The sequence below is a fragment of the Perna viridis genome, chromosome 3, assembly GCF_037379345.1.
Source record: "Perna viridis isolate PV_CMFRI_1.1 ecotype Kerala chromosome 3, ASM3737934v1, whole genome shotgun sequence".
NCBI lineage: Eukaryota > Metazoa > Mollusca > Bivalvia > Mytilida > Mytilidae > Perna > Perna viridis.
The window spans coordinates 50,856,163-50,882,036 of record NC_142447.1 but is presented as its reverse complement, the minus strand read 5'-3'; the positions used below and the strand labels follow the sequence as shown (position 1 = coordinate 50,882,036).

General features: G+C 32.1%; 1 protein-coding gene across 2 annotated transcripts; it reads right to left on the bottom strand.

The window, feature by feature from the left end:
* Positions 1-297: 297 nt before the first annotated feature.
* On the bottom strand, positions 298-21,802 carry LOC148622784 (E3 ubiquitin-protein ligase RNF38-like). Of its 2 annotated transcripts, XM_088572981.1 has the most exons (11): positions 21,660-21,802; positions 20,434-20,772; positions 17,122-17,180; positions 12,738-12,931; positions 7,316-7,484; positions 6,019-6,372; positions 5,184-5,336; positions 4,737-4,846; positions 4,458-4,536; positions 3,713-3,940; positions 298-2,931 (listed from the first exon to the last, which is right to left on the bottom strand). In XM_088572981.1, exons 2-11 carry the CDS (start codon positions 20,759-20,761, stop codon positions 2,872-2,874), a joined length of 1,734 nt encoding a protein of 577 aa, XP_088429107.1. In that variant the 5' UTR covers positions 20,762-20,772; positions 21,660-21,802; the 3' UTR covers positions 298-2,871. The 2 variants fall into 2 exon arrangements, with proteins under 2 accessions (XP_088429107.1, XP_088429106.1); XM_088572980.1 differs by lacking the exons at positions 12,738-12,931; positions 17,122-17,180; positions 20,434-20,772; positions 21,660-21,802 and adding an exon at positions 8,728-9,952.
* Positions 21,803-25,874: the final 4,072 nt, after the last annotated feature.

Here is a 25,874-nt window from a genome sequence, read left to right as displayed (position 1 = left end):
TCATCATAACTGGACATTTTTTCCTTTGAAACAGTATTTTAAAAAGTTAACTTTTTGTCATCTTCCATAAATTTCTTCTTTTTCTTTTGTATTAAAAAGTAAAGCAAATTTCTATTGATTTTATCTTTTCAAAAATGCAAAATTCTGTATCCCTCACACCTTTCCTGTGTTAATGTAATAAACCTTTGTCTCCTTGTAAACACATTTCTGAACATATTGAGGTAGACAAACAAGAGACGAAATCCAGTGGGGACAACAACAGATAGTAAACATTTTAACTTTAGACCAAAAAACTACTTTATTTTTTTTTTTTTTAAATTATTAAGCAAAACACATGATAACTTTAATAATAAGCCAAATTGTGAAGAAGAATATTTCAATTATTAATTGTTTTGAAACACCAGCCCATTACAGTTTCTGTTGTAGTTTTAAAGTGTTTCCCACAAAGAATTATAATTTAAAATTAAGATATATTAATAAATTAACAGGATATAATAAAGGTCCATTCATTTCAACTTTTTCAGGGCTGCAAAACTATTTTTAGATAAGGTGATTCATCAAATGACTAAATAAAAATAATAAATATATATTAGCACTTAAACTGACAACTAACCTACAAAAAGCAATATACAGTATTGAAGCTTATAAAACTCTAAAACTTTAGCCTTGAAGACCAAAATGTCCCACATACAAGGACGAAATATATTGTGGATTAGTCATAAAACATATATATTATATACACTGTGACGGTATCTTTATAATCGATAATAGTCCTTTAAAAAAAATTATGGCAGCTCAAAATTTACAGAAACAGAATTCTTGGCAAAATGTATTTAAAATCAGAAGGGTGATTCATTGTTTTATAAAAATGCAGCAACATTTTCCCACTTTTCCTTAAAAACATGGAAGCACTTAAATCATAAATGAAATTAATTTGAACATATGAGAATATTGTTTCTAATTTTGACCAACTTTCTGTTAACATTTTAAACAATGTCTGAATTTACAGTGTTTACACATTTTATACACACACAAAAAAATAAATATTGCTTTCACCTTGGAACATTTTGCCAAGAAACTGAGAACAGATATGTACAATACACACACCATAAAAAGGGAGAGGGGGTACTAAGCCAAAATGATTATTGTTTAAAGCGTTCAAAGTCTATACATGATTGAGGTAGCAAAGTTTGTGGTTTAACTTGAGAAAATACACACAATTTCTATGGAAAACTTCTGTGTTAAATACTTACTGACAGTATGGACAACATTTAGCAAGATGAAATATGGAGAGCTATGCAAAAATAAATTTTATATGAAGTACTTTACACAAGAATAATGGAAAAGTGGTGTAACATTCATGATGGATTTGATCTCCCTATTTCTCATGTTACTATTTTCTAACCCACTCTATGATACACTGCTAAAAGGCAAAACCTTAAAGGAAGAAAAAAGAACTTCTCCACTATGTGTTCTGCACATGCACCAGAATCTGAATAATGCACTATTAAATTAAAAAAAACACTCTTGCAAATCCATATTAACATGGGTACTTCTTCATTCTATAATGGTGCTAGTGAGGGTGCAGGTAGGTCTATAATGAATACTTCATCAGGTAAAACAACCTTTAAAATATTCTAAAAAGACTAAACATTTTATAGCAAACAAAAATAATTCAACAAAAACAAATAAATTGTCTAAATATAGGAACAAATAAATAACAAAGAAGTGGTTATCTCCAATTTTGTGTAGTAAGCAATATCTCCATAAAAAAACAAAATTTAATTCAAACAACTACATAAATATTGGCAGCTTCCAACTGATAATACTAATGAGCAAAGGGGTTCAAATATAAACGTGTCAGCTGATATAAGATTTGTTTAGAAATATTACTACAAAATTTATATATATAAATGTAAAACTACAGAAAAACAGAACTTCAATGAGAAAGCTATCTTAATTTGTATACAATAGAACAAAAAGAAAACACAAAACATTTAAATAGAATTATAGTTTTGACCAAACTGTTTTTTTTTTTTTTTTTGGTACTTAAATTTCAGAAAATTTGGTATGCTTTGATATGTTTATATTGTTCCCATTAAAATATACAATCTTTTGATTCCTACAGGAGGATTTTGTAACAAAACATCTACCAATCATTTCGTAAACAACAAAGTTGTAGTGAAATGACAACATTAACAATATTGTAGATTAAAATACTGAAAAGCTTTAAAATGTTTGGAAACAAATGATATGTTTGTTCATCTAATGATCTCAATGTACATAGCACTACTACAGACATCACAATTTTGCAACACACACAATAATAACACATACTTAGAAAAACAAAGGCATCCAAACAAATTTTGATTCACACAAATATATAAGCTGGTAGAAAAGCAATAAGAAAAGAAAACATTGTGATGTGTTTATACTCAAAATATTAAAACAATGGATAAATATTTGAATTGATTCTCTCAGTGTTACATTTGTGTAACTCATGTAGCATAGTTAATCAAGTAACAAAATGATCATATATATATTACTGGCACATTAAAAAAATCTAAACAAAGAAACCAGTTCCTAACCACCTGAAGGCAAATTTATTAGGAACTAATGACAATAACTATTAAATGAGTAATAAGAAAATCATGCATTGAACACTAAAATGACAAGTAACTAACTTAACAACGAAGAAAGCCTGATATAATATGAAGGACAGTAAAACACCTCAAGTTTGGTCTAAAATAATTCTATTCCTGAGTATTACAAATCACTGTGTACTGGGTGTGTTCACTGTCTGTCACCAATGTTTCTTTGATTGTTAGACTTTGGTGTTTAGGTAATTTACCCTGGTTGGTGATCAAATGTTCAGTCTGACTGTGCAACCTCTGTAGCATCAGCACGGCAAATTGGACATGTTCTGTTGGTCTGAAATGCATAGATTGAAAAAAACTCAGTGTTTTGTTGAAAAATCTCCTATGTTCATGTATATCAATATTTTGTATATGTAACAGTAATAAATATTTGATAAATAAACCCACAAAAATAACAGTGCAAAATCCAAATGGATGGAAGCTATATAATCAATTTAAGAATAGTTCCAAAACTTCCTCTGATAATATTATTGTCAAGTGGTAATACATTATGATATATGCACATCATTCCAAAATCCATATATTTGTTTTTATAACAGCCATTTGGATATAATGTAGGTAAGATTGATGTTGATAAAAAATCTGGAAGAGCAATGTATATTAAACTTGACCAACTATGAAGTTTAGGCGGATACTGGAACTGATTCAATATTAAACTAACAAATCTGAGAGCAAAGCTCACTTGTTGATATTCCCTGCTCCCCTCCCTAGATAGGAACCATAAGTCATTCAGATGGAGGAAAAATTGTGATAAAGAATGAGAAAGTTTCATAAAATTCCATTCAGTCTTTTAAGATTGATTGATTGATTGTTGGGGTTTAACGTCTGAGCAGCAATATTTCAGCTATATTCAGATGATAGTCGTATAAGAGTAGTTGCAGACTAGAACTGGGGATGGATGAATGGATGGACTAACAGACAGACAGCATGATCACTATTAACCTCCTGCTATTCAAGCTGAGGGTATTATAAATAGGTAAAATAATGCATTGTATATAAACAAGCAAATAAGGATACTTAAAGATCATCATCAATAAACTAAATATTTAACCTACCTTCAACCATTTATCAACACATTTAGCATGGAACTCGTGACTACAAGATAGTACTCTTAATAATTGTCTGTTTTCAAAGTCACACATGCAAACTACACATGAGGTCTGGTCCATATCAGAGTTATGGTTTTCCTTGTTAAACCTATAAGATGGTAACTGCTCTATCTCTGGTTTTGTTAGACCTTTAGGCTTGGCATCTCCAAGTCTTTCTGCCAGGTTCAGCAATGCCTATAATGGAACAGTAATCATTATCATTTGTACAGATACATAATATCACATGTACTGACAAGGAGATAATATAAAGGACAGATCTATTATACCATGCCGCTGGAATATTAGTTTCTCACTTAGTTGACATACCTAATAATCAATACCAAACTTGAAGACAAACAACATATATTTAAGAGATTAGGCAATTACTAATGATACAACTCCCTTAATCTTTCAGTGATATAGTGAAATGTAAATTTTTATTCTTATTAGGCAAAAAAAATTACACCACTTTTTATCAACCATCACAAATCTACAGTAGCTATCAATTTCACAAGAAGTTGTCAGAGATGTCATTCATCACAAGTTCTGACACTACAATGAGATACAACTAATTTTAGACAAAACTTAAATCCACCACTGATACCCAAAATCTTGATAAGAAATTTTGTTAGGCAGGTTTTGAAGATTGAAAAATCCAGTTTTAAGACTAACCAGTTACCAGAGAATAAATTGACTGGTGTAATAAATTTACCTCATAATTCTCCACTTCAGTAGCTTCATCATTAAAGTCTCTGCCAAGATGAGGTATAGGGGGATTGCTTAACATAGCTCTGAAAATACAAGTACATATATCTAATACCTCAGAATAAGTTAACTTCTTTCTAAGTCTTCTATTTTTGCATAATGATGGTCTTATACAAGTACACAAGACTCTATCAACTGCAGCATAGACATAAAGACCTTACATTTACTAATTCAATGAATGCATAATTAAATAATTAATAACATGATAAACCAATCAAGTACTTACAGGAAGTGAAGAAGGAATCCTGGGTAAGGAGGTGGAGGTAATGGTATTGAACGTAATCTGCCACTTCTTCCTCCCATCCGTGGTCGTGCATAGTGTCTTTGGAAGGGACTCTAAAAGAACAAATAGACTTCATTATCCTGGAACTTCATTATAAAACCACAAATGTAGGGTTATTAGGGTAATGAGATAGTGTTATGGATGGATCTATCATTTCTACATATGGATCGCCCATTCAGGAAAAATGAACTAATAACTTCAAACAGAAAATGTTCAACATTAGAAATTAACATTCATTTCAGTTCCAAAAACAGAAAATAATTTACATTGGTAGAAAAAAAATTACATGTAAATGAACACACATAGTTCAACTTAAATTTAAAAACTGCTAAAACATCATCTATAATGAGTTCACTGCAATTAGAAGGTATTTAAAACATATCAACTTACAAATAATTCATGAGGTGTCGGATGAACATTAGGTTCCTGAAGCAATACAGGGGGTGAAGTATTGAATGGTGTGGCCCCTCCATGGGCATGATGTAATGGCACCTGGAAAGCCTGGCGATGGTCAGGAATCATTTGCACTTCTTCATCTTGACGCTGAAACAGTATTGTGGTTCATGATCGATTGTTCTAATTGTCTTATTTACAGTTTACAGTAAAAATGTACTTGGGACATTTTCTAATTGTTCATTTACATTATGCACCAATAAAGTCCATAGAATGATTGATGTTGTTCAACTTTTATCCATTGTTATTTGAAACAAAACATTCATTTAATTTATGTTTTGAAACTAACCAGTATGTGCTGATGAATTTGCTTTCTAAAAATTCTAGATTCTCAGTTTCTTGTTTTTGTCTTATTCAAATCTGATTTTATCTGAATTTATTCATAAATTGATTTCTGTAAAAAGGACATCATATCCTGATAGTATACACATAAATGATGGAGATATTTGACAGCACTATGTCAGGTTATCACTTTTTATTCTATCTGAATACAAAGAGTTGTGTGCAGTAAGGCAAAAATAAAAAAAAATATCCTACATTCTCAACCACTCTGGACCCAATTTTTTCACCCTCCCTGAAAAATTTCATTTTGATTTTTTTTCCAAATTTAGGTCAATTTCTTTCAAATTGACAACATTTTTCACTTGTATTGATAAAAAATAATTAAATTCAACCTCCCCTAATTTTGACAAATGTTGGATGAGAATCTAGAATTTTTTTTTATGATGGCCTAATGCAAATAAATCATGATAAAAAAATCAATAAGACTTACCTGATGAAATGACTGATGATGTTGTTGATGGTGATGTGGCTGATTGTGATTAGCTGCAAATTGTGTGGTGGGTGGAGACACATGTTGCTGACGAGGTAAATGATTGGCAATACCATGAGGATGAGCAAAAAGGGGTGGGAACGTATGATGAGGAAGGGGTATCTGTGGGATACTGCAGGCAGGGATGTGCTGCATGTTGCATGTTGGTAATGGGACATTGCAGGCTGGAAATGACCATGTGGCTTGACTACTGCAGACTGGAATATGTGCAGTGGTGCATACTGGGATATGATGTGGCCCTGTACAAACAGGGATGCCAAATGGTGTCATAGACACAGGAGCAGTCACAGGCATCTGTTAAAAAAAAATGTAAAATTAAGTTGCATCTTCAAATGTCCTAAACAAATTTCCATAATTACAGAAAGCATTCATTATTAGGGGATGAATTTGAATTAAATTATGTATATGTATATCTCCAAGGCATGTCCTTCTTCTAATACCAAAAAGAATTTTGATTTGCAACTGATGAAGAAGGTCCTTCTTTCAGTATATATATTTGTGTTAATATTGTGTTTATCTCTCCATAAAAAGTATTTGTGTTTGAACTCTATCAGAGGAGAAACCCTCTAATATGCAGGGATATAAATTCTAGCTCATGCCATCCCCAAACACAAACTAAAAGACTCCTTTATTTTTAAAGCATTGAAGGTTCCAACTGGTCACTGTGAATTTGATGTATTTAAAGAAGTATATCATGTCATACTATTACTATATGAGAGATTGGATACTTCCAAAAATTGTTTTGGATTTCAGAAACCACTAATGCTTATATTAAACCTATCTTATATTACCAACAATATTTCAACCACTATTACAAAATTAAACAATTGGCCAACTTATACCATAGATAATATAAATATTAAAAGAATCAGAAATTCGAACAGGTTCATATACTTGGTATTTCAATATCAGGGATCAGATTTTATCAAAATGACAAAATAAAAGTTGGAAATGTAAAATGGATAAACAAATGCGTGTATAATTTATGATTAAAAAAAAAGATTATTGGCAGACTTCCTACACAAAAATAATCAATCTCAAAGTTTTAAATACACAATTCTTACTTTTTAAGTTGGTAGTGAGCCAGTAACAAAATATATTTTAAAAAATCTTTTGATAGCTAAATTTTATTGACAATTTAAAATAAAACTACAAAAATTCCTAAACACCTTATAGCTAAGTACAGGATCCAGTCATATATGTAAGTTACTAGACAGTCTCAATAAAACTTTCTTACCTGTTCCATAATGATAGGTCTCTGTCCACTTCTGTGGTGATTTGATGGCAGTGAAGCAGGATGAATCTGTGATGCCATCATGTGTGGAGGCTGGAAGGCACGTCTATCTGGAGAATTTTCACGGGTCTGTTGTATGTTTCTTTCACGTGTTCGTCTTCTTGTTCCAGGACTTCAAAAAGAAAATCATAGTTCATCTAAACATGACAGACTGACAGTTACTAACCAACTGCACAATCAAATAAGGTCAAGTACAATATACTATTTTAAGCCACTTCTGTTCTAACTTCAGTATTGCATGGTCCTTTAGTTAGTAAAAATCATTTTTAATAAAGGTTTAATTCATTACGTAATAGCTCAATACCAGGAAACATTTTATGATGAAATATTTCTGTTATATTGCTTCTGATAAAATCAACTATTATTCAAAATATTTCCTTATTAGAAAATGCATGATAGCAGTCAATATTCCTTGTGTAGTTCAAACAAAACTATATAAATTAAATCAATTTTGACAAATAAGAAGAAGTAAGAGAGGTTCTTTTCACAAGCAAATCAAACAGCAAACAGAATGAACTGTAAATGCAGAAATATGAATTTTGATGACCATGCATTTTTCAATGTATTCAAAACCATAACTATATTCACAATTCAAAATTATTACTATATTCAAAGAAGAAAAAAAAAAACATGAAGAAAAGAAAGAAAGGAATTTTGATATACCTCGACAGAGATGTAATGGTGTCTATACTGGCAAACATATTTTAGCTTGTTTCTTTTTTTCCTTATTAACATTAGTAGATCATAGAAAGTTTAACCATTATGACATAAATTGAATATGACTCAATTTATCAATTTTCAATTTCTTAATATGTGTGAAAACTGAATGCATAAATGAAAGTCAGAAATTTAAATATAGAGCAGAAATGTGTCTAAATATAGTTCATTGTATTATGATTGAAAACAGATATTTCTTCTTAACATTCACGAGTAGAATCATGTGTTGGAATATGATAATTCCCTTCTTACACAATAGGGTTCTAAATAGGGGTAATTAGCACAATCCATCCAGTTAGTTCCAGTTACACCCCAAAATCAATATCTGTAATCATAGTCCTATGTCACAATAAATACACCCAAAAAATCAATACACAAACTGAAACTGTAAACAAAAATACAAAAAGTCATCCTATAAAAGGAACTACATCATGTGAGCAGACTTAAAAACCTCATTTATAAAAAAAGTTGCGCGGTTGTGGTTATTAACAGTGAAAACTGTATATATGAAGAAAAATAAATGATGTAAAAATCACACTAAATACCAGTATACAATATTCAAGTTAAAGATTAAACCAAACAAACAGGAAGAAAAGACTTTAACAAAATGTCAAATAGACCCCTCCTAGGAACATTACCATGGCAACACATCAGGTATTGAACTTTGCTGATTAATGATCATCCATCTTGTAGTGTTGTCAACAACTTCAGCAAATCTCCCTAACAGACGAACTGGTGATAAAAATATGTTGAAAATTCTAGCATGTGCCCTGAGGAATAAAGCTGTGTTGTATGTTATTCTCCGAGAACTCTCAATCCTTTGCAATGTTTCAGAAATCTGCCTTAAAGAGTAGTTCTGACCAATCAGAACTCCACTTACAAACCCATTCAGAACAGTTTGTGAAACAGTGAGAACACTTTCTGACACCAATGCTGAAATGACTCCTAGTAATGACCGTGTCCTTGTTTGTCGTGGATGTTGAAACACAACATGCTGTATCCAATTCTTTGTTTCATTTAAGTATGAATTAAGAAGATTTTGAAACCAGTTTTCTAAAGAATAAATGTTTTCATGACTTCGGTTCTCTTGAAAACTTTGCCCAGTACTCCAGTTATCATTGGCTGATGCATGTTCAGAATATCTTTCTGGCTGCGGTATGGCAGTGACAGTTAGGGTTTCATTTTCAACAAATGAATGATCAGCTGATTGATTAAAGACAGATCGAGACTGGTGACCATCTTGTCCATAGCCATTTGTGTGATAATTTTCTTCAGCGCTGTATTCAGATTGCATGTTGCTCACTTCTATATGCTGAGAATTATGACTAGTAAATAGATCTGTTGAGTCTCCATTAAGGTTTATATTGTCTCTTCTAGTTTCTATGGGTGTTAACTGTTCCTGATCTCTGGCAAAATGAGAAATTCTATTTTGCAGGAAGTAGCTGTCTGTTATTTCTGATATCCTTGAAAATGCCTGATTCCATTCGGTAGCTTCTTCTGTACCATCATAAACTGTCCTGGAGTCAATACTATTTTGTCTTACACCTATGTGTGGAACAAAAACAAACTGACCAGGAACTACATCAAATGGGAACCCTTGGTAACCTGCTCTTTGGAATAAGCTTAATTGTTGTCCAAATGGTACAAAATTTACAGGAATCAATGGAGCTACATGTCTGTTCATTTGTATAGGAGATCCAGCTTGCTGAATATGACTTGAATAGAATAAATGCCTACTGTCAGAATTCACATAAACTGGAAGGTTTCCAGTATAGCAAATGTTTTCAGCCATCTCGCTTGTATGACCTTCCCTGTCTGTTACACAGAACTTGATTGGACCATTCTTGTAGTTATTTGGCCTAATTTTTCATTGTAGAATCATAATTGACTCCAAGAGCAATATGGTTGCCAATGACTTTGACGTAACTATGCAAAATTTTTAATGACGTCATAATTATAACAAACAACACATTGTGACGTCACAGTTAAGATTATAAAAATACATGCACAGAGGCAAAATTAGAGACATTACAAAAAAACAAAATCTACAGACTTCCCTTGAATTCTCCAATGTTTGGTCAACAAATATTTTTTTCTAAAAGATGGACATTAAGCATTTGTTGTTGGTGTAAGAATATTTCAACAGATGGTCATTTTCAGTACTGTTATCAGGCATCAAACTTAATGTAGCTTACAATATCCAGATTAAGTTTATAACATATAACTTTATATCATGATAGAAACTTTTGATTATCATTAAAGAAATAACACCCCCTATAGTAAGTTTACTGATTCAATGTTTCTAAGACAGGCTATGTACCTGAACCTTCATAAGCTGTATAGTCTCATATATACACCTCTATTACAGTCAGAATTTGTCAAGTAATGGGACTGTGAAATTTCAGGGGGGTCAAAATAATTTTTACTAGTCAGAATATATTTAAATGTCTCTTTGTTTCTGTAATAAAATAATAATATCAATAGAATTTTTATTAGCATACTGTGAGTAGACTTAATCCCACACCTAACTTAAGATATTAATCATCTTATATCCTTAATTAGATGGTCAATAATAATTAATTTACTATCACCTTTAAGCACATCTATATATGATGCAAAGTGGTCAGAAAAATAAATTTCATTCTTACATGACAGATACAGGCTTGCAACTAAACCATAACTCTATTTCCAAATGAAAGTTAAAGAAAGGACAATGTCCACAATCTATTAGATATTTGAATACTTGATCTTTATTTTTGTACTGGAGATGTCAAAAGCTCAGGTGGCAAAATATTACTTGCCAACAAGAACAAATTATTGACCAGTAATTCATCAAAATTTAGAAAGAGTTGGAACTGTTGTAAACACACCTACTGTGATTGGTCATAAAACAGAATAATATTTAACTTGAAAATAAATTGTGGTATGTTTTATTTTTTTTTTTCGTAAGAGTATGTACTGTTTATGAAAATATAAAAAGACATACTGACACACACATAAACCATCACTTCATTGTTGCAACTTTCATCATCAAATCAACATGTTACTAATCTTTATATTTCATTCAGACATAGGAAAATGTATATGCTTTTGATGTATAAGAAAATTATCACTTAGCACGTTTTGTGTATAAAAATGTCAACTACCTTTAACTACTTGACACTATTTTATAATTTATCTAGTAGTCAATCCTACCACAAAATTCACTGACACAATAAATTCAAACAAAAGAAAGACATTATTTCAACTTCAGACAATTAACTAGTACAAGACACCTTTCATTTCAATAAATTGAGACAAAGAGTAGAAAATTCTTTTAAATTTTAGCTAATGATAGGCTTACAGGTTCTGACATAAGATTTGGTGGTATTTCTTGATTTGATGTGGATACAAATAATGCACCAAGTGTTCATCTATTTAGGCAAATGTTTTTCTCCTCAAATACATTTTTAAAGGACCAAATAACCAAAGTTTACATTGATAAATCCCACAATGTACCCATCTTATATGCCTGGAACAGATCCAGTATACATGTAAAAATGGACCAAATCAAATTTAACTAATCTTTGCTTACATATCAGAGAAAGAACTACCATATAAACCCAATGTTTTACTCTACTGACTATAGAGAATAGGGAAAACCAACAAAGACATATTCAGCTAAGCTTGAACTAGTTAAATGGCTTACAGCCATATATGCTAAGATGGAATTCTAAGTACTATAAAATGTGGTTTACTAGTTTGGTATTAACCATGAGTCACAAAGGCATTCTAAACCTGCCATACAGCTTTGGATATTTACCTTTGGTTTTACATTACATGGGAATTATTACTAGAACATACAACATGGAACCTTTCATGGATGTGTGTACTTATATGACCCCCCTTCAAAAAAAATAATTTAAAATCTATAAATTTCACTACATGTTTGTTAACTACAAGTAACAAAGATCTAAACTGATCAAAAGTTAAATATATATCTACTTAGAAATCTCATATTTCCCATATTTTTCCATGTCCTATATTTATTATGTAAATTAGAGCAAAACATACTGAACACACAGGTAACTATTTTCTTTATCTCTGCATTACATTGAAATTCATTAAACTGAAGATATCAGGCTTGAACAGGACTCCTTTTTTTACTTTACTTTAAAGCCCAATCCCTTGAAAATTTTAAACCCAATCAAGAAGGAATTTTATTTATCAACACTGTTTTTAAGTCCAAGTGGCTTAAGGCAGGGACTTCTGACTTGGATATTAGGATGTAATTGTCCACATCCGCCATTTAGGTGTGATTAGGTATTATATTATCCTTAAATAAAAAATGTTCAGGTTTGCAGAGTAAAGGCACAATCCCCAAGAAAAATAGGTGAATAAACACATCCTTATTAAAGGGAGAGAACAAAGAGATTTGTCCTACAAAAGAAATCAATCTCTAACCACAATCTCTTTCACATGGATAGAAACATTGATTTCCTCCATCTCTCTGTGGAGAATTTTAACAAACAAGAAGATCAATGAAAATATTCAACAAATAAATAGCTGAAATATTAATCTGTGTGCCAGAAAATTTGACACACTAAAATATAAATGAACATAAATACACGGCTAACAATGAAGAATCAATACAGCTATATCTGTTTACCTTCTACGAGCTCTGGGTGTACTACATCTATCAGCTGACACTCGTCGTAACAAATTTGTAGGTCTCCGTCGAGTACTTAGCCTGGCAGCCTCAGTAATCACCTCCCTGGTCCACGATGGTGGGGGACTTGGTGAATTTGTCAGATCAATATAACTGCCAGAGGTTTTTCTCCTTTTTCTGCTAGGGCTCTCACTCTGCAGAAAAAAGCAATCAATACCTAAGCAATCATGAATGTGTCAATGCTATGTTAGATGGAGCTATTTATTAACACACAAACCAAGTCAGGCTTTATAATTTTTCTTTCTGAATCCTATGTTACAAATTGATTAATCTTTCAATATTTGAAATTTTATCATAAATTGTAAACTTTACACTTGAGTTTGCAATTCAATGAAAAATCTGTAGAAATTAGATTATCTAAAAATAGTATTAAAAACAGAACTGAAATGTATGTGGCATTGGAAGCATATATATTGTAAATGGAGGCATCCTCTACAGCAAGGCATTATTTTTAAAAAGTACAATGTAATCTTACATTTATTCAAATACTTCAACTATACTTCAGTATCTAATAAACTACATCTCTATATTCTCTTCAATAAAACAGTTGATAGAACTTACAGGGCTGAACACATTGAACATAAAAGCAATTGCCCTCCCACCCTCCATTTTAAAGAAGATTTCAATGAGCTGCAAGTTATATTTTTGTTGTTTAAGTTTCACTCATATGTATACAGTACAGTTAAGTAAAGCTGGTTAGGATTTTTACTTATTTTATGACCAAAAAAAAAACTGACTGAGCATGTCACATACATTGGGATTGGTTCTTTTATTATAACCTTTGTTTACTATGGTGTTAGTCACAAAATACAGTTAATACAAGCTTGCAATAACAACTATATTTCAAGCAACAATTGGAATGGTCTTACCCTTAAATCAGTGTGTTATTTAACTCTTCTAGAACCATGATAGTTTAACAATGACAAAAGTTTAATAAAGGAAAACAAAGATTTAAGATCTGTGGCAGGAAATATCTAAGCTTTGTGAATAGAACTTTAAAATGCCTCACTGATGATTCATATCACAAGTTAGGGGGTGAAGTATTTCATGTTGACATAATTTTATAAAACACCTTATCCCCTTGAACAGATACCCATAATATGACTGTGTAATGACCTAGAAAGTTAGAGTGTGTTTGTGCGCCATGCTTCACTACCATACAGTCTATATCTGTGTAGATAAAATTGCCGTGGTTAAGGTTTGTATTTAAGTGAGTTATTTTCTACACTCACAAAGGAAGTTGCTATTAAAAATCTTGATCATGAATCATGTCAAACAACTTGAAATGTAAGCCTTGGTAAAAACAAGCCAACAGGATGGCCCTGAGTCTTCAATCTTATAACATGAAGTACTTCTAAATAACCTTATGTCCCTTTCCTGGGGATCAATGTTCTTGCAAGATAAAATTTTCAACGTTTTGCTAGAAAACTTTGCAGCCAAAATAAGAATACATGTCAAAACAAGGCTTAACTTAAATGTGCAAAGGGGCTGTTTTGTTCAAACAAAAAGGAAGAGAAAATGAAAGCAGAAATAAAACATGATTGAACTCACCAACTAACAAGATTTTGTCAATGAAGGAAGGGGACACTAACTGATAAAGTGAACAGTCAGATGAATCTCACACAATATAAACACAGGAATGAAGTATTGTTTGGTTTAATAATAAAATGAGATTTTTATCATCTGCTTGTTCTTCCTGACAAGTAGCCACACCTGGAAGGGACAATTCATTTCCTCCTATCTCATACACTACTCCTTTAAGGCATGTGAACAATGGCACCATTCAGAGACCTCCAGGGCATACACTCATGTATGTGGTTGTATGCATTACTATGTCAATGTTGACAATTAAATAGGTCAAATGAATTTTATCAGGTCTTGACAAAGGTATCATTAAATTCAGATTACTCCAATCAAACTATGCACATAAACTGCTTTTTTTTCCCTAGCACATACATGTAATGCTAGATTTATCTTTTTTTAAGCTTATGTTTATTTCTTACTTTATTGTAAAGTGAAGATACATGTGTACTTAAAAATAAGATGAAAAAAACTCATAAGATAAGGCCTCATCAAAACCAAGAAAGATGATCTGTCACAACACTGTTTCTATATAAACTTAATTTTCAGGTCCTTTTTTGAATTAAAACTCTGTGTCCACAAAAATAGTTGATTTAATATTTAGTGTTTCTTTGTCAGAGCTGTGGTATTGATCACACTAAACATAGGAGTGTTGGAGCCCACATAATGTTAGCTTTAAGATTAAAGGGGCCTTTACTTGGGAAATGCTGAGGCTAAAACTAAGGGTTTTTCATCTTTTTTTTAAATAAGTATCATAATTAGGAATAAGGGTAGTTATTGGACACCAAATAGACAAAGGATCTTAACACACTAAATCACACTGTATTGATTATTGACACTGCTGCAGTAAAAATATATGCTACAGCTCCTGAATCCAATTTTCTAAGGGTATAGGATTTCACAGCCAATACCTTCTTCTGAATACTTGTGTATGTGTTGTAGTAATTTTTTTAGTTCTTTTTAGCTTTTCCAGCATTCTTCTTATACATAAAGTTTCAACACTTGTTTTCTTTCTGAAAAACTTGTTTCATGGCATTATAAACTGTGTTAGAAATCAAAAACAAAAGTTTTCACCTTATCGCAGACTTGATTTACATTCACATGTGCAATGTAAGCTGTTCTTGTAGCAGTTTTATTTTATCAGCAGCCTCATTTTTTAATACCAAACTCATTTTTTTTCATTTTAATAAAGAATATACAAATTAATTTTCAATCATATTTAAGTGAAGTTTAAAATTATCAATAAACTACCAATTTCAAGTCAGGCTACAAGTATGTGTACTCACAAGTTAAATTTCATGGAATAAAATTCAATATCTTTATTATTTGTCCAGCATGTGCACTAAAATGTGCAGGACAGCTGCTACATCTTCAAAGGGCACATATTAAGTGTCACCTGTCCAAAATATTCCAACATTCATCACATTTTAATTCAATGGTTTTTTACAAGTTTATGCAGCTGCATTGAATGCATACAGCTGTTACAATGCTTAGTCCAAGTAGCCTACTGTACAGCAAAATCAGATGTAGTCTAACTTCTTGTACATGTACATGTACCTTATTTGACCAGAAAAAATGATATATGTAGGTACATGTACCAGAAGATAAAATTTCCTTTAATGGATCATGCAGTTGGTTAAATTCATTTCATTGTTTTTCTGAAGATTTTTCAAAATCATGTTGCACATATTCTTTGCTTCAGTAACTCAATGCTATGCATCTAAATCAATATATATTGACTATAGAAACACGAGCTGGTTCTTGGACAATATAGTGCCATGTGTTTGGGGGAAACAACACAGATTTCTTACCTGCGCTAATTGAACAGATAAACCAAGTATGCGGCTTTATAAGGCCTCACATAAATTTACAAAGAAAACAATGTATTGTTGTAACTATATAGCCTTACAATGACACTTCATGTGCAATGTACAGTAAGGATATCTTCAAATTTAATTTTCAACCATGTCAAATGATGCATGCCAACAACATCATGGTTGGACTTGTATCAATGCGATTGTGAGATCTACATGTACCAGCTCATGTATATAATTTATAACTCATAACACTCATAGGATTGTAGATATCACAAGGTTTAGACATTATCATCAGTTCTTTTAGATAATTTCCTCAAAACCTCAGACTTGACATATCATACCTCCGGCTAAAAATATTTTACCACTTTTTTACCATTCTAAGGGAGTTAATGAATCTACACCTTTCACACATGACAACCCTTTACTAACCAGTGTAAAGTTACTGGTATAATACTGACACACATACAACCGACACACATATGCATGAATAAGCTATAAATAGAGATGTTTCAGTTTGCACTAAATATTAAATAAAATGTTTCAAAGGGCACTGTAGTGGTCCAACCCTGAACAATCAAGAACTACTTCCCAAATCCCTCAAAGTCAATCCCAGCCTTCCTTTTTGTTAAATGGCACCTTGTGGTACAGTTTTCATAAAGATCTAATATCATAATCAAGTTATTATCCGGGCACCAAGATGAGACAATCCAACAACCCTAATTTTTTTGGAGTCATATAAACTTACCCAAGAGGGTTCCTTAGATTATAAATATAACTGAATTATGCAAGTCTACAGCCCAAATTGGTAGTCAAGGGCATTAAAAAACCTCAGTCAGTAAGTTCTACATTTAATCTCATTGATTCATTGGAGCATCAAAGAAGCTGCAGCTACATGTATATGGACACAAAGAAATGTCTAACTATACCTTGCTATCAGAATCTTCAGATATTACACCAGAACAATTCTGCATCTGAATGTTTCCCTCTGAAAATAAAAATTAAATCATGAAAATATGGCTGACCTACTAAGTGTAAGTTTTTGTAAGAATCAGGCAAAATGGGAAAAAGCAGAAACATGCTTGTCAAGACCCCACCGATCTGCCAATACTATTTCACTCCAGGATGCTTTCTCTATTTGAAAAGACCACTTTCTGGTCTCAGCATCACTCTATTTGTTTTCAATAGAATGTTAGTTAAATGAGGTTTTTGACAGAATTACCTGTCCTTGAAATGTTCATTTTCAGTGCATTTCAATGAAATCATAACTCAAAATACTGAAACAATATGGAAAATCTTGTATTTTTTCTTTGTTTCTGATGGTGCAAATAGTCAAGTTTCAAAATGGTGTTTTTTTATACCATGTTTCACCAACTACCTGATTCTTACAGAGACTGATACTTAAAACAAGCAGCATGGTTTGAAATTCCAAAACCCTTGACATTCTTCATGCATGTATTGTGTGTTCCAAACTAATAACACAAAAATAGTGTCAGTATTTTACTGTAAAATGAAAAAAAAAAATTATGAATCATGTGATAATAGTCAAAGGTTATAATCAATAAAAGCTCTGTTGCTTTACCACCAGGTTTCGAAAATAATATAACCACATAGCTCAACTTCAGTTCTGGTGATGTCCTACTGATCATGCATGTATACATACACTGATACATGTAAGAAAAAAGATATCTGTAAATGTGGTAAATGTAATATGACAGACTGATGTTTAGCATGGGCCATTGAACACATTCAAGTGGAAAATATACTCATTTAAAATCATAACTTTTATAATGAAGTTGCCGTCCGAGCTAGACCCAACAGGGTAGTTAACCCCTCAGTCAATGAATGTTGAAGAATTACCCGCAGAAGTTCTAAATATAATGAAAAATAGCGAATTCTAAAGATTTTTAATACCAATCACTTTTTTTTCTAAGTTAACAGCAGACAGCTAGTTCATAGCCGCTAGTCGATTACTTTAATCCTGAGGGAATAGTTTTTTTTCTATTAAGAGAAAACCCTTTTTTTAGTATTTTACTACAATATTAAAGACTCTTTTGACTATAAAAATATCAAGAGGCATTTTTTAACTGAATACAATGCATAGTAAATACAAGCAATATACATGGAAAAAAAGCAAAATTTGATTTGAAATATGATGATGTCAGCATTAAACAGGTTATAATGTCTGTTACATTAATATGCTATTCATTTAGGGTTTAGGGTCACTTGTCCAAAATTCATAGTCTCGACTTAAGCATTTTCAGTGAGTACATGTACTCTGTAGAAGTAATATGCTCTTACATTGTAGCTTTTGTACATACACAACTGTTTTAAGTCGAATTATTTCTTACAGTTTTTTTTTTTAATTCAAGCCTTGATAAGAAAGGGAATAATAATGTATCAATCATACACCAGCACAAACATGTAACCATTCTTAGGTAGGATAATAATGCCCCTTTGCAGGTCCTTAAATAAATAACTTTTGGTCACCCCAAACCCTACCCAGTCTAGTCAGGTATGTAGACAGGTAAGAAATCTTTTTTCATTTTTTTTTCACTTGTAAATAACCCAACAGTTTGACCCGAATGCCATGACAAGTAGACTTCAATCACACCACCAGCCATTGTGTTATTTCAATAGTTTGATCTGGACGCCAAAACAAAAATAGATTCTACCTATTAAATGCCAAAAAACTCCAAAGAGGTATAATTCAATACATAGATTAATTCATTTCCCCATAATATGGATACCCAAAATTCTACCAAAATGCTTTAAGTTCCTGTAACAGTCTATGATTATTTAGACAGCCAATAGATATGTTGGAGGGATTCAGTTTTCACCTCACCTTCCAACAGAATCTACTGACTGTCTAAATAACCATAGATTGTCACAGCAAGATCTTATAACTTTTATGATACATGTAGGTGAATCCTGTGCTAAAATAACAAATATAAAAAATGTACTTACCAACCCAATTTTTGTTAGAATGCAACTGTTACCAGACATATAATTTCATGGCCTTATCATAAGGGCTGTTTCATTAAGGAAAGAAATCTTTTTTCTTATCTATGTGTATATCAACTAGTCTATAGTTTCCAAAAATATTAGCTAAAAACTGCAAAAAAGTCACTTTTGGCCTTTCAATGTCAATAACTCTTATAAACTGTTGACATATCAACCCAATAGACTTATGAAGACCTCTTTGTGTCTTTCTATCTATATTATATTATGGTTTACAAGACATCAACTGAAAACTGCAAAAATATATAATTTTTTGCCTTTCATTCTATTAACACTACAACTTTTCTTAGGAGAATAACATCAGCTGTCATTCAACTTCATCTAAATGGAACATAATCGACGCTAAAGATGCTAGTGGCCAAATTTGGTTATAAACCACTGAGTGTTTCAAAGGAGAGAAGATTTTTAAAAATGTCAAATCTTTAAACCAGTTCAGCTGCAACTTAGTTTGTACTTACAATGTATTTAATAAAAGTAAACAAAAAAAAATTTAAATCATTATTACATTAGTCATGATATCATCAACTGGTAATTTTCAGCTCTATGAAATGTGAGCAAATATTTCATATTTCAGTGATAAAAAGTAAGCAAAAATGATACTGTACATGTAACAAGCTCAAAGAGATCTAACTGAACAAAACACTGAATGCACAGCCATATATGAAACACTTTCTAGTACAGAAACCATTTATGAATAAGAATGATTTTTCTTTTTGTATCTTAATACAGAGTCCAAGCTAGCCTGAAATAGAGGGCACTAACCCCTCTACCTTCCAGAAGAACATAAAATTCTAATTCAGTTGTCACTCCATGAAGTAAGTATATCTGAAATTTTTACTTCATTTAAAATTTGATTTTTACATCTGGAAATAGTTTAAATTTAATACCCTACTCATTGATAAACATGAATGCAAAGTGTGTCCTATTGATTTAAGTTAAGTAAGCATAAGTCCTCTTTTTTTCAGCATTGTGTTTTACCTATACTTGTTTATATGTGAAGGATAATCCGTTTTAATCATTGTTATCACTGTACATTATACATTTTGTACTATTTTATTTCCAAGAACTTAAGTGTAAACTTCAAAGTCCATTTCAACCCCTTTTACCAAAAGGCAATAGTCTTTCATAAATCTAGATCCCCAAGTGTTCTTCTAAAGTGATCCTAGAGTTTTCAAGTCAATCAAAGTAAGAAATTTGTATCTGTAAAACTCATAACTTACCATGCAATGACCTGCGTCTTGTGCTTTCTCTCAGGTCATAAAATGGTGAACCACGGTGAGTTGGTGATGTTCTGTTAGTAGGTGAACCACGCTGACTTGGTGATGTTCTATCAGGTGAACTCAAATGAGGACTTAAATTTAAAATTGGAGGACTATGTGGACTAAAATAATCATCATCTTCATGTATGCTATGTAAATGTCCAATATCTAATGAATCATGTCCATAATAGTTATCAGATCCAGTGACTAATGCTCCAGGTGACTTGGGTAACAAATGTTGATAGTGCTGGAAAATCTGTGCATCTTTCTGTGAAGCTGCCACTGGCATATTCCTCTAACCTAAAATGTCAAAGCTATAATATAGTGATTACCTTATACATGTATACCATACTTAGCTAGATGTATATCTAGTCAATCAACTAATTAGTACAAGTACGAACATTGTACCTGTAAAAAACAAACTTGCTTGTAATCAAACCTGATTTTCTGATTTTTCTAAATAAATAAATGTAAGGCTCACAATATCATTTGTCAGTTTCAATACATGTAATTAAAATATGAATTCATTTGTGAATAAGCAAGTCAAGAATTTTTATTTCAGAATGGATATACATGTAAACATATATCAAATCCCTTTGTTTATCCAATAGAATTTTTGAAATTGAAAAGAAATTGATATAAACATGGTAAACTTCAATTTACTGTATTGGAAGCCAATTTGAAGGTGAATATAAGTAGCAAATAATGGTCCACCTCAACTAAATTTTATATTAGAAGTGATTCCAAGTTACATGTGTATGTAAATGAACACTTTGGTTACCTAGAATAAATTCTCTAAATTTTTCACTTAAGAAATGATGTCTATCTTTATATGTATCTGATTGCAAAATAATGAAAAAAGAAATTAATTACTGCCTGATACAAGCCTAAGACTAAGTTAGTAAGTATCTACTGCATTCACGAACGCAGGTTTTCTTCTCATGAATTTGTGCGCTACTTTTTGTTGTTTTAATGTATATTTCGTTGCCATTTCCATGCTTTAATCAATGAGAGACCTGTATAAAAATCGTTTCCTGGGCATTGACTTTCACGTTCTACACACCTAACGTAAGTGTGCACACATGAATGAATAGCACACTTGTAATTGTAAATCGACGAAGTTTTTCAATAAAAGTATTCGAATTTAACCTATGATCGGCACTCTTATCTATACACTTACAACTTACCTCAAAAATTATTTCTTCCTCTTGTATTTGGAATTCGGCTAGCATAGGAAAACCAATTCTAGAGCACAGTAATTTGAAGTAATTCTCACCGAAGCAAACTGTCTGAATACACGCACTATACCGACAATGCGGATTCCCCGCCTACTTAAATGACGTCACCGGAAATGTTTTAAGTCATTCATCGATAACTGTTCTTCATTTTGATGTTCTATCTAATTTTCAACCAAAATCGCCTCACTGTACTGGACAATATATTCGAATATTATTTTCACGTTAAATATTCTTACTCTGCAATATTTAAATACGGTTCTTTCATTTTCGATAAAAATAAACAAAACATAAATCTATAAATAGGACACGAAATACCTATTTTCGAACCAATGACAACGAGCACCTGATATCAGATGACCAATTTGCAGTATTCTTATTGGTCGCTTAGTTATCCTTGGGTCGACATTGACAAGGGAGAAGAAGCTCGGGAGGAATAGTTGCCTTTTGTAAACAAAGACAAATTACTTTTTAAAAAAATAGAGATTTGTTAGTAGAGTTTTATGAACGTTTATAGACGATTATAGGAATCAGTACTTAGTTCGGATTCGGGTATATGGTATCTTAACGAGGACAGCATCGAGAGAGAACTTGGAACTTTTCTTCGTTATTGTGCTGTCAATTTACAACGACGCCATTTTTGTTTCTGGAAATTTCCGTCATTTGGTCAAATGACTGTCTCAGACATGATACACTCGGAAGGAATTCTAGAAGGACAATCAGCTCCTAGGCGTGGGAAAAAAATGAACAAAGATCGTCGATCGCCACTGCGATTTATTTCATCAAGGAAGACTCCGTCGCCGAAACTGTGCAGCAGAGTTCAAGTTGACAACGACAATGAACATTCTCAATCAGATCAAACCGTTTACGCAGGGGCAAAATTTTCGGAGCCTCCGTCACCAGCAGTGCTGCCAAGACCACCAATACATTGGACTGAACGATGTGCCAACAGTCTTCCATTTTGCAATGACATGGCTAGTCACCTAAAGACGATCTTGAAAGTTCCAATTGAGGCATAGTTTTGTGCTAAATGTATAGTTAGGACATTCCAAATGTTTATTTTTTAATGTCATTAATCATTCATTTTAAAAACAGTTTTTATCAGACGCATATTTTTGTAATGTGATAAGTATATGTTATACTGATGTTATGGTTCTGAACCAATCTAGACTTCTTGCAAAACTAATTCTCAACTCAGATCTATTTTTCTTCCTTTTTCATAAAACGGGTTTAATGCAGTGTATCAAGTTGTTTTTTAATAAAAAAAAAATGTTATTTCAGTCTAAAGATGACTAAACTATAATATATTTATTTGGCATATACATAGTATAAATATGATATAGATTACTTGTATATTTCATGTACATTATTCTTGTTAATGTACAAATGTACTAGGGTAGTAAAGTGTATATTTTTTTAGTAGTTCTTACATTTGAATTTAGTAGGAATTATTAAAGCAGCACAAATAAAATGATAAACAAATTACTTCATATACAAAATGTGTATGTATTTTTTTTTTTAAATTAATATGATACACTTGATACATTGTATTGAATATTTTGGTTAATGTTGGGACAAATATTTTTTTTTAAATTGTAAATAATATTTTGTTTTTGTAAATAAGATATGTAAATTGCAGGGCATCTAAGTTTAAGTGCAATATAAATAACTAATTTGATAATTAAGAGAGAATTTGAATTCCAAATTCTTAGTTTAGCTGTGAAAAATAATCTTGGACTAATGAGATAAATTAACATAATATTTTGTTGGAGTAGAACATTTCATTGGAACAGTTCAGATAAATTGAGTTCTAAATTAATTTTTATCAGACAAAAATTTGTGAATATAACTTAATTGAAATTTGCAAAAAGGGAAGGGCCTATTATGTTAAAAATGTTTGGAAAATTTTCTCTGATTTCTTGTACAAAGTATTTAAAAGTTATTTTTTTAGCTCAATTTCAAAGGCGAATATGGCAAGTTAACATTTTTTGTTCATAATTGTAAAAAAAGTTTTTGTTTAGGGTAAGAAAACTTCATGCCTACTCATTGGAAACAAACAAGAACATAATTATATGTACATGTATCAGTGAATTAAGATGATACCAGGGAATGTGACATTTTTTCCAAGATACAAGCGCTAGCAGTGAACAGAGGATGGAATGCAGATTTTCTCATCAGGATCCCTGCAGTCTACATCAAGCATTCTACAACTATGTCCCAGCATCAACAGCTTACAGTTATACAGTGCTTCTTCCTTCTTTCTTTCGGACCCTTTTCAGGGTCCACAAATGATCCAAAAAGATTCTTAGTTGATATGTACAGCAGCGTGTATGAATGAGTTATTTTTTATTGCCTCACTAGCCTTAAACCAATGATTTTTATCTTTAATAAGTAATGTTGGTCCCAGGATTTTAAGCTAAAATTTCAGCTTGATAGCCCACAAGATAAATTCAAGAAGCCTATATGTCTAGGTTTTATAATCAAAGTAGAAATTTTAGGGGCCGCAAGTACAGGTCTGACCCTGCCAATTTCATATCCTGAGTCTTATGGCATCTGTAATTAGGTTACTCAAATAGTATTCAGGACAAGGTCTCATAAATTTGGACCATAGCTCATTAAGTGTTTTCTGAAGAAGAATTAATTGGCACGTTGCCAATGTTTCAACTTCTGCAAACTATTATTAAGTTTTCTGACAACAGGTCCAGATAAGATGAGGCATCTGTTCTGTTAAATTTGATTTGATATTTGGTTTGTAGAAAGATTTTGATGATCAATGCTTTGTTTTTGCCGGTTAGGGTAATTTTTATATGGTCCCAAAACTACGTGGTCATCCATAGACACTTTAAGTTTTGAAAGGATAACTGAAGCAATGTTATTTGATTAATATTTATAACAAGTTTAACATATTTCAAAAAGAAGGTTAGTATTGATTTTTAGGGTTATGACCTGAATAATTTAGAAAGAAGGGACTGTAAAGGACGCACACTTTGCACTAAACTGAAAAAATCTGCTTTTAATTTTTTATTAACCTTTTGTCAATGGATTCTTTTTAGCTCACCTAGCCTAAAAGACCATCATTGTCGTCAACGTCCTTCGTTGACTTTTATTTAAAAATTTTCTCCTCTGAAACCACTGAACAGAACTGGGTAAGACTTGGTGACAATCATCTTTGGCATTTCCACTCCCCAAAATTGTATCTGTTATGGTCCCTCGCCAAAAAACATGGGCGCTGTTACTAAAAAATAGAACAAACGGGTATCGCCATAATTTTGTTCTTATCTCGAAAACCATAACAGATAGAAGAAAACTGAGACATCATAAGCACTTTGATGCAAAGAGGTATTTTCCCTGAAAATTTCAAGATAATCGGTTTACCAATTTTGGTGTTATTGCCTATTATTTAGAAAACGAAAACAGATTGATTGATTATTGGGGTTTAACGCCCCAGCAGCAATATTTCTGCTATATATAAGCGATGAAATGGATGGGACACAAGGATAATAGGGTCGACAAATTTTGATTGCCACAAGAAAAAGGGGGTGGGTATGGTCAGGCAATTTAACCTCCTGTGGAGAAGGTTCCTTCACCTATCGAATACCACAGCAGGGTTCTTTAACGTGCGAGGAACGTGACATCTTTCGCAACACGATGCACCACTATGGTTTACGGTCTGGTTTTCTGCATATAACACGCCAGGGTACCCCATTCCACCACCTGGGGCACACAAGCCAGTTGTTCTGTGGGCAGATCGCCCTAACCCCTGGCTAGGGTTTTGAGCACTATCTAGTCGCCTTTTACAACAAGCTTAGCGCTGCTGCAGGCCTATTCTTCTGACACCCGGACCTGCACGGGGTAAAAACAGATTGAGGATTAAGTGAATGTATCTCTGAAATTGTACCATAGGGTGCCTTGCTACCACTGGAAGGTTGGGATCCACCTGGAATTGTGACAGGAACTGATAAGGAATGAGGGGTTAGAAACAATCACTTTCATGTTGTCGGGACAATAACTTTACTACAAGTAAATGATTTTCTTTGAAATTGAAGTACACGGTGCCTTACCACAAAGGTTCGCTGCGATTGATTTTGAATATTGTGACTTGAACTTAAAAGGAAAGGGTGACCAGAATCAAGCATTTTCCTGACGTACAGATAATAACTTAAAGTG